At 31.0% G+C, this 15,822-nt stretch overlaps 1 protein-coding gene across 1 annotated transcript; it reads left to right on the top strand.

Annotated features, from left to right (window-relative positions):
* Window positions 1-558: 558 nt before the first annotated feature.
* slc25a20 (solute carrier family 25 member 20) lies at window positions 559-15,702 on the top strand. The gene is made up of 9 exons (XM_086168983.1): window positions 559-823; window positions 1,658-1,750; window positions 1,832-1,959; window positions 2,039-2,129; window positions 2,226-2,343; window positions 2,634-2,706; window positions 2,792-2,901; window positions 3,297-3,421; window positions 15,026-15,702. The coding sequence occupies exons 1-9, from the start codon at window positions 719-721 to the stop codon at window positions 15,086-15,088; spliced, it is 906 nt and encodes a 301-aa protein (XP_086025109.1). The 5' UTR covers window positions 559-718; the 3' UTR covers window positions 15,089-15,702.
* Window positions 15,703-15,822: the final 120 nt, after the last annotated feature.

The raw sequence follows: 15,822 nt of genomic DNA on the forward strand, positions 1-15,822 counted from the left end.
AACACCCCAAAGTTTACTATTACTATTACTATTATGCCATATATTATTATTATTGTTATTATTATTATTATTGTGTATTATATAATATATATATGATATTAATATATCGTATATATATTACATATATATATATACATACAGTATATATATTATATACATACACATATATAATATATATAGCATCTCTGAGTGCAGGAAAGTGGCAGAAGATAGATATTATATATATATATAGAGAGAGAGAGAGAATACATATATAAAATATACATATTTATTATCAATATGTTATTATATATTTTGAAAACAAGTCCGACTCTTATTTTATTTTTACATCACATTACATTACATTACTGTCATTTAGCAGACAAAATGTTGTTTCATATTCATAAAAATCTACATATCTACATTCATTTCATTTTGTATTCATATAAAATAGATTTGTGTGTAAATCTACCAGCAGTAAATATACTATATATTCTAAAGTATATAATATAATAAATGCAAAGGATGCTGTTTCTACACGGAGCACGAAAAGAGACGCACCGCGGCGACCGTGTGTCCCAGTCAAATAGATCCGTGTAGGAAAGTGGGTGAAAGGTCCAGCTGTCGGTACGAACCCCTCCAACCCGGCAGGTGAGCGGTTTCCCCCCCGCTTTCCGCGTCCCGAACTCGGTGTGAAGCTCTGCGTTCTCGGGTTCTCCGTCCGGAACCGACAGGAAAGATGTCCAAGCAGCCGGAGCCCATCAGCCCGCTGAAGAACTTCTTCGCCGGCGGGTTCGGAGGAGTCTGCCTCGTCTTCGCCGGACACCCGCTCGACACCATAAAAGTAACGTAGGCTTCGTATTTATACGTAAATATATATATAAAAATATTAGTTTTATGTGTTTTGCGTGTTTGTGTGTGTGCTTTGTCGTAATTAAAAGTATTTCCGGCAACAGACGGAACCTTGCTAGCCTGTTAGCCCGGCGACCTTTGAACTTTGAACTTGGACCTTTGACCTACTTCCGTGTGTTTTCTCCGAAGCGCCGCTCGTATTTTTCTGCCGAACCTTATAAGGAAACTACCAGAGTGGTGTTTGTACTGGTCCAGGGTCCTGGAGGGTCCGCCCAGGTCTGTAGATGTGGAGAAGGTGTATGGGGTACCAGAAACCCCTGGTGTTGGAGTCCAACCTGTCCAGAACCTTCATGGAAGGAGGTTCTAGCGTGTTCAGGGTTTCAGAGTCAGGTTTCTGCAGATGACCTCTTACACGTCTCCTTTGTGAGGAAGACTCAGCGCCAGGGTTGTAGTCCTCAGGCCAAGAAAGGTGGAGAAGATGTCCCGCCCAGAGTGGAGTATCTCCAGGAACGGAGCTGGAGGTCAAAGACTACATCAGTCTGTCGTGGAGAAGAAGAAGCTCAAAGGCGAAGCTCTAGATTTAGCGGCGGTTTAGAGCTGTGGGTGGACACATCTCTGCGGGTGAGATGAGGTTCCTCCTTTTTTGGAGATAGGGTGAGGACGTCAGCTGCTGCTCCAGCATCCACGGGAACCGGAGGAGGTGGCATCTCGTGAACCCCCAAACCTTCAGGCTTCAGGAACCCGAGCAGCAGCATCTTCTGCATCGGAGCAGGAGAACCCAGAGCTTTCTTGCTAACTCCTTCCCTCCTCCCTCCGTCTCCTTCAGGTGCGTTTGCAGACGCAGCCCAAGCCCAAACCTGGCGAGAGCCTCCTCTATGCCGGAACCGCCGACTGCTTCAAAAAGACTTTGGCTAAAGAGGTGAGGACACGCGTGATGTCTATCTATGCTTCAGAAGATGAGATGTTCTTGTCCTCTCACCCTCCTCCTCCTCCTCTGCAGGGCGTGAAGGGCCTCTACAAGGGCATGGCGGCCCCCATCATCGGGGTCACGCCCATGTTCGCCGTGTGTTTCTTCGGGTTCGGTCTGGGCAAGAAGCTCCAGCAGAAAACACCCAATGATCTCCTCACGTAGGTGACCGCTCTTCCACACGCCGTGTGTGTGTGTGTGTGTGTGTGTGTGTGTTTACACGTGCACGTTCCCCTGCAGGTACCCTCAGCTGTTCGCGGCAGGGATGCTGTCCGGTGTCTTCACTACGGCCATCATGACACCTGGAGAGCGTATCAAGTGTCTCCTGCAGGTCTGAGCCACAACCCTGAGGAGCTCTCTAGTCATGGAGACTGTGGAGTGATCTGTGTGTGTGTGTGTGTGTGTGTATGTGTGTGTGTGTGTGTAGATCCAAGCGTCCACCGGTGAAGTGAAGTATGCTGGACCCATGGACTGCGTCAAACAGCTGTACAAAGAGTCTGGGATCAGAGGGATCTACAGAGGAACCGCCCTGACGCTGATGAGAGGTCCTTCATCTTCTCCATCTTCTTCTCCTTCTTCCATCATCTCCATCTCCTTGTCCTCCATCTCCCTCTCCATCTTCATCTCCTTCTCCTCCTCCTTCTTCTTCTTCTTCTGTTTTGAACCTGCGCTTTAAGATTCAACTGTAAGAACCATTTTACATCACATGCTCCTCTCTGTAAGTGCGAAAGAACATGTGACATGAACTTCACCTGGTCCATGAACGCACCATCCTGCAGATTATTAGCATTATGGGATGTTCCTCAGGAAGGCTGTCTTTTCCTTTGTGATCCAGATGTTCCGGCCAGTGGGATGTACTTCATGTCCTATGAGTGGCTGAAGAACCTCCTCACGCCCGCGGGGAAGAGGTAAGCGCTGGCGTTTGTCCTGGAGAAGAAGATCTTCCGATTGGAGAGAAGATACAGCTCCTCGCTCTCCTGCTCTGCTCCGCAGTCACAGCGAGCTCAGCGTTCCCAGTGTCCTGTTCGCCGGAGGAATGGCGGGGATCTTCAACTGGGCCGTGGCCATTCCGCCCGACGTGCTCAAGTCTCGCTTCCAGACAGGTGAGCTCCTCGGACCAGGATGGACCTTTTCTCCTCGTTCCTCTGAGTTCTCTGGTTCTCACAGTTTGCTTTTGAGGTCTTGACTCCACCCGGGGTGAGGTCCAGGTTCTAATCAGGTTCTTGCCCACGTTCTCCATCCTGGGTTCTCTCCAGGTTCTCCGTTTTCCTCCAAAAGCAGTCAGCAGGTCCATTGAAGGCCAAAGTTCTCCATGGATGTGAATGAGAGGGTGAATCTTTGGATGTCCGTGATTGATAGGTGATCTGTCCGGGTTAAACCCCGCCTCTCACCTTGCTGGCTCCGCCCTCTCATGTAGAGGACAACAGCTGAGTGAATGTTTTTAACTCCTTCGATGTTCTTCACCCGATCCCTCTGCTGCTCCTGGATGTCTCCCCAGCTCCCGAGGGAAAATACCCCAACGGTTTCCGGGACGTCCTGCGTGAGCTGATCAGGGAGGAGGGCGTCCGCTCTCTCTACAAGGGCTTCACCGCCGTCATGCTCAGGGCTTTCCCCGCCAACGCCGTAAGTATCTTCCTCCTCTCCGTCAGACATGTGAATCCGCTAGCAAACAGACAGAACTTCAAAACCGTGCTGAGCGCGCTGGCGTTAGCTGACCCTCCAGTTAGCGTGTTAGCGCAGCAGCTAGCGTGCGTGGAAGGAAAGTATATTTATAATAACTACATTTTCCTTATTAAAAACATGTAATGACAGCAGGGGTCGTGAAATGAATAATAGTGTTTAAATTCATTTCAACAGGGAAAGTGTATATGTATGTATGTATTGATGTATATATATGTATATATATATATATATATATATATATATATATATATATATATTATAGTGTGTATGTATGCATATATTGATGGATGGTTGAATTTCTAGATGTGTATGTGTGTATGAATGCATACACATATATATGTATGTATGTTTGTGTAGAAATATGTGTGTTAATATGTATGTGTATGTATGTATGCATAAATATATATGTATATATATGTATGTTTGTGTATATGTGTGTGTGTGTGTGCGCGTATATATGTATGGAAGTATGAATGCGTATATCTGTATGTATGTATATATACGTATGGATGAATGAATGTTTATATGTATGTTTGTATATACATATGTATGTTTGTAATTACGCATGCACACACATATGTGTGTATATATATAATTGTGTGTGTATATATATATATATATATATGTGTGTGTATGTATGAGTGTATGCATATATATATGTATGTATGTTTGTGTAGATATATGTGTGTTAATATGTATGTGTATGTATGTGTGCATAAATATATATGTATATATGTGTGTTTGTGTATTTGTGTGTGTGTGCGTATATATGTATGGAAATATGAATGCATATATCTGTATGTATGTATGTATATATACGTATGGATGAATGAATGTTTATATGTATGTTTATATATACATATGTATGTTTTTACGTACGCATGCACACACATATGTGTGTATATATATAATTGTGTGTGTATATATATATATGTGTGTGTGTGTGTATGTATGAGTGTATGCATATATATACATATGTATGTATGTTGGTGTATATATATGGCTGTGTGTATCTATATAAATGGCTGTATGAACGCTTATATATGTATGTATGACAATATAAATGTATGCATGTTTATGTATGTGTGTACGCATATATGTACATATATGTTGTTTTTGTGTATGTATATATGTGACAGTCTGTGTGTGTGTATGTATATTTGTACGTCTTCTTACATATATATGTATATATTTATTTATATATGCAGAAATATGTGTCTATATATGTATGTATATATACACATATATGTATGTATGTGTGTACATATGTATATATGCAAAAGATGTGTATATATTGTTGTATTTATATATATGTATTTAAGTGTATAGTTGTGTGTGTGTGTGTATATATATATATATACACATTTATATCTTCATACATATGTATATGTATGTATGTGTATATATGAATGTGTCTGTATATGTATGTAGTGTCTATGCATATATATGCACATACATATGTATGTCTAAGTAAGTATGTATGTATATGTGTGTATGTATATATGTCTTTATTGATATATATGTATGTATGTATGTGTATATATGTATTGATGTATGAATGTCTATAAGCGTATGTTTGTATGTATGCATACACCTATATATGAATGAATGTTTGTGTAGATATGTGTGTGTGTTTATGTATGTACATATGTATGAATGTGTATATATAAATATACTGTATGTGTGTATGATTGTATTTATGTATGCAGATGTATGTATGGCTGTATGTATGTGTGTATATGTATGGATGCACATATGTATGGATGTATGAATGTTTTAATGTATATTTGTATGTATGCTTGTATGTATGAATACAAACATATATATGTATGCATTTGTGTGTATGCGTGCATAAATATATATGGATATATGTATCAATGCATATATATGTATCTTTGAAAATATGAGATTATTGCATATATATGGTCTGTGTATGTATGTATGTTGTTTTTGTGTATATATTTTTGACAGTATATGTGTGTATATATGTATACATATGTATGCATGCACATGTGTTTGTATGTATGTATGATCATGTAGGAATATATGTTTGTGTGTATGTGTATACATATATATGTATATAAATAGTCATGCATACATATATACATACGTATGTGTATATGTATGTATACAAGTGGTGATGTATAAATGTTGTTTAAATGTGTATGTATGTATACATGTGTATTTTTGTCTATATATATATATATGTCTGCGTGTGTGTGTCTGTGTATGTGTATGTCTATGTTTGTATTCATATGTATGTATGTTAATATGTATGTGGTTTTTGTGTATATATATATATATATATATATATGACAGTATGTGTGTGTACATATATTCATGTGTGTATGCATGCACATATGTATGTTTATATTCGTGTGTATATATACATATAGATATATATAAATATACATCAATATATAAATACATACAAATATGCAGATGTATATACTGCATGTATGATATATGAATGTCTGCTTAAACATGTGAGTATGTCTATATATACGTGTATGTATACATAAAAGTATATATTTATTTTTATATGCAGAAATATGTATATATACGTAATAATATGTATGTATGTATGTATATATATGCACATATATATGTATAATTAAGTATATTTGTATGTATGTGTGTCTGTATGTATGTCTGTATGGATATATGTATGTATGTGTATATATGTGTGTGTACATATGTATTGATGTATGAATGGCTATATGCGTATGTTTGTTTGTATGCATACACATATATATGTATGTATGTTTGTGTACATATGTGTGTGTGTTATGTATATATATATGTATAACTGTGTATATGTATGGGTATGTGAGTGTGTGTATATATATATGCATATGTATATATTTACATATGTATATATGTGTATATATATGTGTGTGAATGTATGTATGTATATATGTATGGATGTATGCATGTTTAAATGTATGTTTCTAAATGAATGCATGTGTGTGTATATGTATTAGTTTATGCATAAATATGTATATATGTTTGTGTGTGTGTGTGTGTATATATATAGATAGATAGATAGATAGATAGGCATGCATAAATATATATACACATGTGTATATGTATGAATATAAGTGTATTTATGTATGTATGCATATATGTGTATGTATGTCTATATATGTGTTTGTGTATGTATTTGTGTCTATATTTATGTTTGTATACATATATATGTAAGTATGTCTATATATATGTATATTTGTATGTATGGATCATGCATGCATATGCATGTATGTACATATGTATGTTCATGTATGTTTGTAGGCCTTGTGTGTGTATATGTAAACATATATAAATAGGCATGGATATATAAATACAAAAATACATATATATACATACAAATGTGTATATGTATGAATATAAATGATGATGTATAGATGATGGATAAATGTGAATGTATGTATGTATGAATGCATATATGTGTAAGTATGTTTATATATATATGTGTGTGTTTGTGTGTATATGTGTTTGTGTATATATGTATGGATGGATCCATATGTATATATTGTGTGTATATATATGCAGAGATATACATGTATCTTTGTTTATATATTTATGTATATGTATGTTTGTGTGAATATATGTGTGTATGTATGCATCTATATGTATGCATGCATGTACATGTATGTTTTTACATATAGATTTGTGTATGTATGCATGCATATGTATGTATGATGTATATATGTTGTTTTGTATATATATATAACAGTATGTATGTGTACATATATATGTGTGTATACGTGCACATGTTTATATTTATATGTGTGTTTATATATATACATATATGTATAGATATGCATGCATATATCAATCCATACATATATACATACATACATATGTGTAAATGTATATACTGTATGTATGATATATAAATGTGTGCATATATATGTAAGTATATCTATATATTTGTGTATGCATGTACATATATGTATATTTGCATGTCTTTGTGTATGCACACATACACATATAGTCACATACATATATATACATATAAATACATACATATACATTAATATGTACACATAAACATTCATATATGCATATGTAAATGCATGCATGCATATGTATACAAATATACATATATCAATACTTATATACACATACATAGATATACATATATGTGTGAATACATACATACAAGTAAGCATTTATAAATATAAATGCACATATATACATTCATAGATAAATACATACATTCAAAATTATACAAATAAATAAACATACACATGTACATATACACATACATACTATATATATGTATGTGTGTATGTATGGATGTATATGCGTTTACATATATATGTATGTATGTACATATGTGAAATTGATATGTATGCATATATGTATGTCTTCATATATATGTATGTATACATATAGTATACATGTGTATACAAGTGTATACAAAAAATGATGGATAAATGTGTATGTATATATTTATGTATGTATGAATGCATATATGTGTATGTATGTCTATATATATGTGTGTGTGTATGTGTTTGTTTATGTATATATTTATGGATGGATCAATACATGTATGTATATATGTCTACATATATGTATAAATTGTGTGTATATATATGCAGAAATACATATGTATGTTTGTATATATATTTATTTATATGTATGAATATATGTGTATATGTATGTATTCATATATATGAATGCATGCATGTACATGTATGTTTTTACGTATAGATTTGTGTATGTATGCATGCATATGTATGTATGATGTATATATGTTGTTTTGTATATATATTTGACAGTATGTATGTGTACATATATATGTGTGTATCTGTGCACATATGTATGTATACATTTACATTTGTGTGTATATATATGTATACATATATATAGATATAGATATGAATGCATTCATACATACCTCCATACACATATACATACATGTGTTTAAATATATATACTCTATGTATGATATATAAATGTGTGGCTAGATGTATGTTTCTATATATATGTGTATATATGTGTATATTTATATGTCTTCATGTATGCACACATACACATATAATTCACATACATATACATATATAAAAATACATACATATACATAAATATGTTCATTTCCATACTTATATACAAATACATAGATATACATATATGTGCATACATATATACAAGTATGCATTTATAAATATAAATGCACATATATACATTCATAGACATTCATACATATATTCATACATTCATATATATATACATACTTTATATATGTGTGTGTGTATGTATGTATGTACATATATGTATGTCTTCATGTATATGTCTACATATATGTATATATTCTGTGTTTATATATGCAGAAATATATATGTATGTCTTCATATATATGTATGTATATGTGTGTATGCATCTATGTATGCATGCACATGTATGTTAGTATGTACATTTGTGTATCTAAGCATATGTATGTAAATATATATGTATATATATGACAATATGTGTGTACATAAATATGTATGTATGCATGCTCTTATGTATGTATATATTCATGTTTGTGTTTATACACATTATAGTTACATACATATATAAATATGCATAGATCCATCCATCCATCCATTTATACATACATATGTGTCCATGTTTGTACATATGTATAAATGTGTGCATATATATGTATATATATGTGTGTGTGTGTAATATGTTTATTTACTTGTTTTGTATGCATATATATATGCATATATACGTGTGTGTTTATATATGTATATTTGTATGTGTGTATTTATGTTTTTTCATATATATACACATACCTTTATAACATACATAACAGATATACATGTATAATTAAGCATGAATTTAAACACATACATGCATATATCCATAATGACATACATACATACATACATACATACATACATACATACATACATATAAAAATATACAAACATACTTACAAACACATATGTATGTGCATATCTAACATACACACATATTATGTATAGATTCATATTTCTGCATATATAAAGAAATATATACTTTTGTGTATACATACATACATATGAAGAAATACATATATATCAATTTCATATATGTACATACACAGATATACAGACATACTTATATATATGCACACATTTATACATGTAGTATGTACATATACACATTTGTATGTATATATATGGATGTATATCTATATATATGTGTATGTATATATATAAACACAAAAATATACACACAATATATGCTTACACACATATATATGTACACACATATACTATCATATATATATATATATATACAAAAACAACATACATATACATATTAACATACATACATATGCATGCATACATACACAAATACATACATAAAAACGTACATGCACTTGCATGCATACATAAAGATGCATACATACATATCCACATATATTCACACAAACATACATATACATAAATATATATACAAACATATATTCATATATTTCTGCATATGTTCCCACACAATATATACATATCTGTAGACATATATATATGAAGACATACATATATACATACATAAACACATATTTTCTACACATAAATGACTTTATACATGTATATACATACATATATACATATAAATGCATGGATCCATCCATACATATGTACACCAACATACACACACACATATATATAGACACATACGGAAACACACACACAAACATATATATGTTACATATGTACATACGTACATGCAAGCTTACATGCATGTATATACATACATAATATACATATACATGATCAAATTATACATATATACAGACACATATATATGTAGACATACATATATATGTATACAAACATACATATAGACAAACACATACACAAACAGACACTCACACACACACATATATATAGACACACATACACATGTATAGATACATACATACATACATACACATTTATACAACATTTATACATCACTTGTATACATACATACATACGTATGTATATGTGTATGCATGTCTATATACTTACATATATATATAAACACACACAAACATATATTCATACATGAACATACATATATAAAAACATATGTGCATGCATGCATGCATACATATTTATACATACGTAAATATATATATATATACATATACTGTCATAAATATACACACAAAAACAACACATATACATGCACACACATTTAAATATATGCAATCATTTTATATTTTCATAGATACATATATAAGCATTCATACATATGCATACATACATATACACACAAACACACACACACATGTATATATATACACACACACATACATACTTATATCCATGCATACATATATACATTCATACACCCATACATATGTTGTTTTTGTATACATATGTATATATGACAGTATGTGTGTACATAAAATGTATTCATGGTCATATGTTTGTATATATTGAAGTTTGTGTTTGTATAGTCTATATGCATACATATGTAAATATGAATGCATACATCAATCCATACATGTGTCCATGTATGTTTATATGTATGATGTATAAATGTGTGCATATATATGTATGTCTATATACATATATATATATATATATATGTGTGTGTGTGTATGTATGTATATATGTACGTCTTCATATATATGTATGCATATATATGTATATATGCAGAATTATATATATATGTATGTATATGTATTTTTTATATATTTTTAAATATATAAATGTTTTTATATGTTTGTGTCTATTTATGTATGTTTGTATATATATGTATATTTATATGTGTGTGTATGTATGTCTGTATGAATGCATATGTATGAATGTCAAAGTATATGAATTTATGTATTTTTATGTATGTATATATGTTTGCACATTTAGGTATGTATATATGCATGGATAAATGTTTGTATATGTGTATGTATGTATGTATGTATTCATAAATATGTATTTGTGTATGTATGTGTGTATGAATGGCAGGTATATATGCATGCCTGCATGCATATTTATACATGAATTTATGCATATATATATATATGTTTGTTTAATGCAATTAATGTATGTATACATATATATGTGTATACGTATGTATACGTCTGTATGTAAGGATGGATGGATGGATGAAAGTATGTATGTATATGTACTATGTGTGTATGTATGTTTATATAAATGGATGTATGAATGTGTGGATAATTTCTAATGTGTGTGTGAATTCATCCATGCATGTATATGTATGGATGGATTATGTATATGTATGCTTGTACATTACATCATAGTCATGTAGATATATGCGTATATATATATATGTTTGCATGTATCTATTCATATATATATTTATATATCTTATGTACATGTATATTTATATTACGAATATATAAGTTTATATATATACATATACATATTTTTTGTATATATGTTAGTTTATTTTCTTAATTTACACATTAAATATTTCGTCAGTTCAATAAGTATTTAGTATAAGTAAGACTAATTTGTATGATTGCAAGTATATAAGTGTGTTATGGATATATATGTATTTTTTTTCATGTATGTATATGTATATTTACTTATTTTTGTATGCATATGTGTATTGCATATATGCGTGTGTGTTTATATATGCACATCTTTACGTTTGTATTTCTGTTTTTACATATATATACATACCTTTATACACATACATAACAGATATACATAATAATAATAATTATGTATATGTATAATTAAGCATGCATTTATACACATACGAAAATAGATTAATATACAAATAAACTGATATATATACAAACATACACATATACATAGATATATATGCAAACATCATTCATTTATACTTGCATATATATACATACATCATTATTGATAGAAAATATACATAAACATACAGGTATGAACAATTACATTCATATATAGATTGATACACATACATAAACATATATTTATAAATACATACATGTATCCATAAATTCATAGATATACATACACATATGTACATAAATACAATACATGCATACAATACATACATGTAAATACATACACCTACAAACATGGATATATATCGAGCTATATATATATATATATAGCTCGATAGATATATACATACACACAGACACATACATTCATATGTATATATACTTACATATGTATATTGTATATATATTGGTACATACATAAATATATATAGGTAAATACGTACATGTGTAAATACAGAAATGCATATGCATACTTACAAACATATATCTATACACACTTACATATTCATATTTAAATATATGTACACATATATTTATATATATACATACATATATAAATAGGCATGCACAAATAAAATACATATATATATACATATATATGTATGAATACACATACTTATGTATGTGAATATATGTACAGATATATTCCTATATATAAGTACATACATATGTGCATACAGATGTGTATATGCTTTTAGGTATATATACACAAATTTATGTACATATATATACATGTAACATACATTCATTTATATAAACTTACATAAATACATACAAAAAACATATATATACATATATTTACATATATTTACATACACATATATTTGAATATGTTTATACATATACAGTATGTACATACATAAATATACAAACAAACATACACCTAAAACCGTATTCAAATCTAAAAAAGTAAATTCATACATAAATATACAAACATAGAAACATACATTTTTATTTATAAATGTCTATATACACGTATTTTTCACATATATATTCCTACAAAAATACAACATCTAAACACATATATACATATGTGTATGCATACATACACATACAAACATACATTAAGTATACATACATTTAAACATACTTATATGTGTATATAACAATATATAAATGTTTTTATATACACACATACATACATATACTTATATTTATATCCACACTGACATATATGTTTACAAACATATATACATTTCTGTATGGTCATACACATATAAATTTATGTATATATATATATATATATATATACAAAAAAACACTTGGAGATATATATACATGGCCAAATATATTTATATGATTATTATATATAAATATATGTGTGCACACATATATAACGTATATAAATACACACAAATGTTAATCCATTCATAGCTATATATGCATATATACATACGTTCATATACATTCAGACATGAATATACACACATGTATACAGGCATAGATACATACACACACATGTGTATATATACATATCTACATACATATATACATATGTATATATACATACATATATACACATCATTATTATTTACACATACTTTTTTATCCATACATATAATTATACCTGTGTAAATATATCTATACATACATGGTGATATGTTCTTGCATACATATGTTCATACTTACAAATGTGTATATAGACATACATACATACATACATACAAACAAGGTATAAATTCATGCATAATAACTATACAAACATTTATATGCATACATATGTATTAATACATATATATAATATATGTACATAAATGCATTCATGTAGACTTACATATATATCAATACTTACATATTCATACATACACACGTACTTTCATATATATATGACTATATATATACATTCACACATTTTTGCATTTTTTTGTAGATACATATCATACATATTTATAAATATATACCCACACACACACACATATATATATATATACACACACATAAACATACATATATATATATACACATATACATACAGTTATAAATACATACATATAGACTCATATATTTTACTTACACATAGTCATACACATACATTAGTACACTAGTACACATATTTATACGCACACATGCATGCATATGCATATAGACACAAAAATTATATACGCATATATGCGTGTGCATGCATATGTATATACATAAATATTCTTACATATATACATATAAATATATACATAAATATGCACATATACACATTCATATATGCATATGTAAATATGTATCGTCATACAAATATACATATATATACACATTCATAGATATACATATATGTGCACATACATATATGCAAGTACACATTTATACATATAAATGCACATATATACATTCATAGATATATATACACTCATCCAAAAATATACAAATAAATAAATTCATATATGTACATATACACATACATATATACACATGCATACACACACATTTATATGTGCATATATACAATTATTAATATGTATATGTGTGTGTATATACATATGTACATAACTACTTAATAAAATAGTTTTTTTACATTTTCTTTTTGATGCATTACTTGTTATTTTTAAAGTGCATTTTCCCTATTTAACAACATGTAATGACAGTAGGGGTCTGCAACGGAAAGAGGCGTTTAAATTAAATTGGATGGAGTACATTGAGTTTTGAGGTATTACTGTATATTTATACGTTTGCGTGTATTTATGCCCATGTAGGACAACTAGGCGCGTCTCAGTGCGACAATAGTTTGAATTTGCAGCATTCATAATGTATTTATTCGGCTTTTCTAAGTCCACAAAACCCTTTGAGTACACAAATGTCGGTAAATATTGTCACGCCCCTGAACGCCTCACGCTCTTTCTCTCTCCAAAACCTTACAGGCTTGTTTCTTGGGATTTGAACTGGCCATGAAGTTCCTGAACTGGCTGGCGCCAAACCTCTGATGAAGGCCGGAAGAATGATGGAACTCACAGCAACGGAGCCATGATCAGCGCGCACACACACACACACACACACACACACACACACACGCACACGCACACAATCAATATGATTTTAGCTGCTTCCTAATGGTGATTGTGATATAAAACAGACGAATCACCCGCATCAATGGGGCTTGTTTTGACGACCCTGCCTGAACACACACACACACACACACACACACACACACACACACACACACACACACACACACACACGCTCGAATGTCCTCACTCCTCCTTGTTTAACCCGTTTTTATTACTTTGTGTAATTTTTTTTTTTTTAATTCTAAAAGGAGTGATGGGATCATGTGGTGCCTTAGATTTTGTTATATGCAAACAGATGTACTTATCAGGGAAACAGCGCATTTCTCTTGTGCTTTGTGTGTGTGTGTGTGTGTGTGTGTGTGTGTGACGTCTTTTCTAAGCGTCGCCCCCACCCGGCCGCTCAGCGACAAAACCGACACCACGAAACACACACTCAGCGCTGGACGTCACTGGAGTGTTCGGGACCGGATCGATCGATTCGCTCTACAAATGTCAGCGTGTATAAAAATAAAACAGTTCATATGTACAAACATGTGTGTGTGTGTGTGTGATTAAAAAACCTTCTTGCGCCTCCGGTTTTTATCCTCCCTCCCATGGCGGCCTTTTCGACTGGATCACATGACTGGAAAGGGGTCGGGTCAATACTTTCC

Source organism: Fistularia commersonii, chromosome 21 (genome assembly GCF_037954325.1).
Source record: "Fistularia commersonii isolate RoL2024-O1a breed Wild chromosome 21, RoL_Fcom_v1.0, whole genome shotgun sequence".
In the NCBI taxonomy this organism is placed as follows: domain Eukaryota; kingdom Metazoa; phylum Chordata; class Actinopteri; order Syngnathiformes; family Fistulariidae; genus Fistularia; species Fistularia commersonii.

What these genes read in the sequence shown, in the direction of transcription:
- slc25a20 (XM_086168983.1), top strand. Translation starts at nt 719, where the DNA reads ATGTCCAAGCAGCCGGAGCCCATCAGCCCGCTGAAGAACTTCTTCGCC. An exon ending in AAAAGACTTTGGCTAAAGAG is followed by an intron (nt 1,751 to 1,831) that starts GTGAGGACACGC and finishes CCTCCTCTGCAG; the next exon opens with GGCGTGAAGGGCCTCTACAA. An exon ending in GTATCAAGTGTCTCCTGCAG is followed by an intron (nt 2,130 to 2,225) that starts GTCTGAGCCACA and finishes GTGTGTGTGTAG; the next exon opens with ATCCAAGCGTCCACCGGTGA.